General features: G+C 50.4%; 1 protein-coding gene across 3 annotated transcripts in view; it reads left to right on the plus strand.

The window, feature by feature from the left end:
• ADARB1 (adenosine deaminase, RNA specific B1) overlaps nt 1-4,023 on the plus strand; it is a 136,676-nt gene that overhangs the window by 93,930 nt on the left and 38,723 nt on the right. For all 3 annotated transcript variants that reach the window (XM_023518113.1, XM_023518114.1, XM_012810339.2), the window contains one exon: nt 2,242-2,356. In XM_023518113.1, coding sequence (XP_023373881.1) covers nt 2,242-2,356 — 115 coding nt within the window. The remainder of the gene's footprint in view (nt 1-2,241; nt 2,357-4,023) is intronic.

Genomic DNA, 4,023 nt, shown 5'->3' on the forward strand with positions numbered 1-4,023 from the left:
CAAAAAAAAAAAAAAAAAAAGACTCAGAGAGGGCAGGACTGAGGCTCCTGGGGAAGGCCTGGAGGGCATCTGCTGGGATCCATCCGCTGCCCACCCCACCTGACACCACTTTCCTCCAGGTTCTCCACGTACCTGGCACCATTTTCTGGACCTGTGTAGTCTAGAATCACTGGGGCTCTTGGAGAATGAGCTGAGATTTCCCCTGATTCCTGCCAGTGGCCCTTACAGCCACTATGTCTTTGGAGCTCTCCGTACCTCAGGAATATAACCCTGTGTTCCTCGGAGGACCTGGGGTGGCCTTCCCATAATCATCCTCATGGCCTTATTGCTGGACTCCACTGTCTTTCAATTGGAAATTTCAACACATATATTCCAGAGAAGGTGAAAAACCCTGTTTCCCTAGACAGTTACCCAGATACAACTGGCCTGAAGGTTTTTGCTTTTGTATCCACAGTGGGATAAGGGGGCTTATAAAATGGACATGCTGGCTATGTGATAACTGGTTACGCTGCCATGCGAGTCACTGTCATGGCAGGACTGAATTGTTATCACCAGAGCCCAGATCTGGGAACAGGCCTTTCATGGCCCTCTGTGTCGTTGCAGGCAAATGATGTTGTCTGGGACTGTGTGTGACATGGATTTGACTTTTAGGAACAAATTATTTTTGTCGTTATTTCATCTACCCTGAAAATTGAGAGAGTGGTCACTTCATTAACCATACAGAATGAGACTAGGATCCCGTCGAGGGGATTGAGACTGACCCGTGTGCCTCGGATGCCTGTCCTTGGCCCACATCAGCATGAGTGCCAGACCTTCGCAGTCTCTCTGAATGCTGCAGCTCAGCTTCTTCTGCCTTTCTCTGAATGTCTGGAGATGTGCTTAGCCTTAGATGAAACGGGAACTTACTTCCTTGGGCTTATCCTTCACCTGTCTTACCATTTTTTCTTCTATATAAATTTGAATACTTTGTCCTTCATCTCTGAGCCCCTGGCCACGGCGGTGTGTGCACGTCCTGCACTCACATGCAGGCTCCCTGGCCAGTGGGCATCTGCGTCCACTTGCAGGCTCTCTCCTGAGCACTGTCCGTCGGGCTTGTCAGTATTTGCTGTGCAGTGACAGCAGGAAAACATCCTGACAACGACGTTTTCTCCAATTAAGTCATCATTTAAGATGAATGACTTTTCTATTCATTTGGGGAAATATTTTATTAAAGGCCAACCTGGAAACAATAGTTTTGCCTGGTGGCCATGGTTGTCTAGACAAGTGTAAGATTGGTGAGATGTGGGTCAAAACTGGCCCTTAACGCATACCTTACAGCAGATAACACTTCTCAGTATGTCTGGTAGTCATAAAAATAAGACCAAAGTCTAACACATATGTGGGCTTCTAAGAAGCGCTCCTTTGGCACAAGTGTAAGACCAGATGCACATCTAGCACGGGTATTGACATTCAGAGGGTCAGCCCTGCTCCTATGCCAGTGGGTCCCTAACCCTTGCATCAAAGCACGAGCCTCAGGTCCATCGTAGCACCGTTCAGTCTGAGTGTCAGAACTCTCACAGGCTCTGAGTGGGCGCTGGGCTCTGAGCCAGTGAGCCAAGCTACAGACATTTGGGAATAGAGGTTGAAATAACCGGGAGGCGTCGCTGCTCAGCACCTTTGAGAAGGAGTGCTGGGCGCAGCCTGTGCTCTCCCAGCTGAACTCACCTCACACTATCCCTTTTGCTTGTGGTCCTGCTTGTTACCCTGCTGTGTGCCCTAACCTTGCCCAGCCCTGGAGCTGACCGCAGGTGGGCAAGGACAGAAGGCAGGGAGCCCTTTACTGCTTCCAAAGTCCTGTCTGAAGGCGGGAGGCATCAGAGAGCAGCACCAGGTGGGCATCGGGGACAGGCAGGTGGCCCTGGGGCCCTCTTGTCCACGTGCCTCAGTTTCCTCCTGAGGACAGGGCTGGTATTACAAGGATCATAGGGATGGCTCATGTGAGTGCTGACTCCCACGTGGGCGTATTGAAAGATACCCAGCCAGATCCTCTATGTATGACCCTTGGGTGTCAGTTTCTAAGAATGTTTTGGAGGAAACACACACACATACACACTTGTTTGAGAAATTTACCTGTGTGGTCTTCCAGATTAGAAGTACTTGTAAGTGTCACTCTGTGCAGAAGAGCGGTGTTGACATTCAGAGGGCCAGCCCTGCTCCCGTCTCAGTGGGTCCCTAACCCTTGCGTCTCTGCTCCTCTCCCAGGTATTAGCCGATGCTGTCTCACGCCTGGTTCTGGGTAAGTTCGGTGACCTGACCGACAACTTCTCCTCTCCTCATGCACGCAGAAAAGTGCTTGCTGGCGTCGTCATGACAACAGGTGAGCATCCTGGTGCTGCACGCTGCCCTGCCCCCACCACATTCACACACGTGAACGGCCTCAGTCTGCAGCAGCCACTCTCACATGCCAGCTGAGATGGTTTTTCTTCTTTGTCTTCAAAACCTCTGCTGAATGGGAATGTGGGAGCTGCACTTACAAGCCCTTTCTCCTATAAATGTTCATCTTTTAAACCTAAGTTCACATGGAGAAAGCACACTGTGTTAGTATGTAATTCCTGTTACTTGTGTCACGAGGGTGGCTTCATCTACTCTGGAAAGCCCAGCTTCATTGAAACTAGGCTCTGTCTGATTTATCACTTAACCACTGATGCTGCCAGGTAAGTTTCTGACTGTTACAGGGTAGGGAGAAAGCTCATACAAGAGTAGAAAATCCTGTTTGGCGCCTGTGGCTCAAGCAGCTAAGGCACCAGCCATATACACCTGAGCTGGCGGGTTCAAATCCAGCCCAGGTCTGCCAAACAACAATGACGGCTGCAACCAAAAATTAGCCAGGTGTTGTGGCAGGTGCCTATAGTCCCAGCTACTTGGGAGGCTGAGGCAAGAAAATCGCTTCAGCCCAGGCAGTTGCTGTGAGCTGTGATGCCACAGCACTCTACCCAGGGCGACAGCTTGAGGCTCTGTTTCCAAAAAAAAAAAGTAGAAAATCCCTGAAAAAAGCAAAGTTTAGGATGACAGAAGAAACCTCATTAAATTTGTCTAGAAGTCCCAATAGTAGCAAAAGTAATCCTAGGAGCACTTCCAGGCATCTCCTGAGCAGCTCCTAGGAAGAGGAAGCCATGTCTTTGGCCAGCACCTGGCTCCTAGGAATAAGGGACACCTGTCATATGGGGCGGTTCCTCCTGGAGTGTGCTTAGCTCAGTGTAGACAGTACAGAGGCAAGAAGCTGGGAACAGTTTAGCTGTCTACACCTGCCAGCAAGGAGGAACCCCCAGTTCTGCCTGTGGGTGACCATGTGGTCCTTCCACCTGAGGGAGTGCACCTGTTGCTTTCGGGAAAGGAGGGCATGATTCTGTGACTCTTGGCCTCGCCCACCTTGTGGTACCCAGGAAGCATGGCTGCTGTTATAAGGGTTGCCACTGTATTCCTGCAGTGTGTGGGAGGTAGGGGAGGTGCCCTGAATAGTGACTGGGTCTCAGCATTTGTTCCGTTTGATGCCTGCATCTCCCTCCTTCTTCAAGCTCTCTTTGCTATTAGCTTTTACAACACTGGAAGTGGAACACCTCCCCTGCTGAGTAGAGTTCTTTAAGTAAGACTCTGCACCTCCTTCTGAGCACTAGTGAGTGCTAGTCATGTTCTGTCACCCAGTTCTCAAACCCCCTTAGAAGAGGCAGACCACCTTTCAGGAGAATTTTACATCTTAGTGTGTGTCTCACTGCAGATCATCTGCTCAAACCCAAAATTTATAGCTGATGTCAGTACCAGGTAGCAATTGCTAGGTGTCCAGGTTCAGACCTCAGATGCCCTTGCCAGTCAAGTGGCCCTGGGCAGGCTATAAGCCCCTCTGGGCTCCAGTTCCTGTATCTGTAAAGTGGGGACGGTGGGATGGTGGTAGCAGGGAACTGTAGACTTGCAACAAGGACGATCCACCTGATATTCCTGCCCATGCTGGTCACTTGGTGTGGAGGACGATCCACCTGACTCCCCTGC

This window comes from Otolemur garnettii, unplaced genomic scaffold (assembly GCF_000181295.1).
Source record: "Otolemur garnettii isolate 467f Iridium unplaced genomic scaffold, OtoGar3 scaffold00128, whole genome shotgun sequence".
In the NCBI taxonomy this organism is placed as follows: Eukaryota; Metazoa; Chordata; class Mammalia; order Primates; family Galagidae; genus Otolemur; species Otolemur garnettii.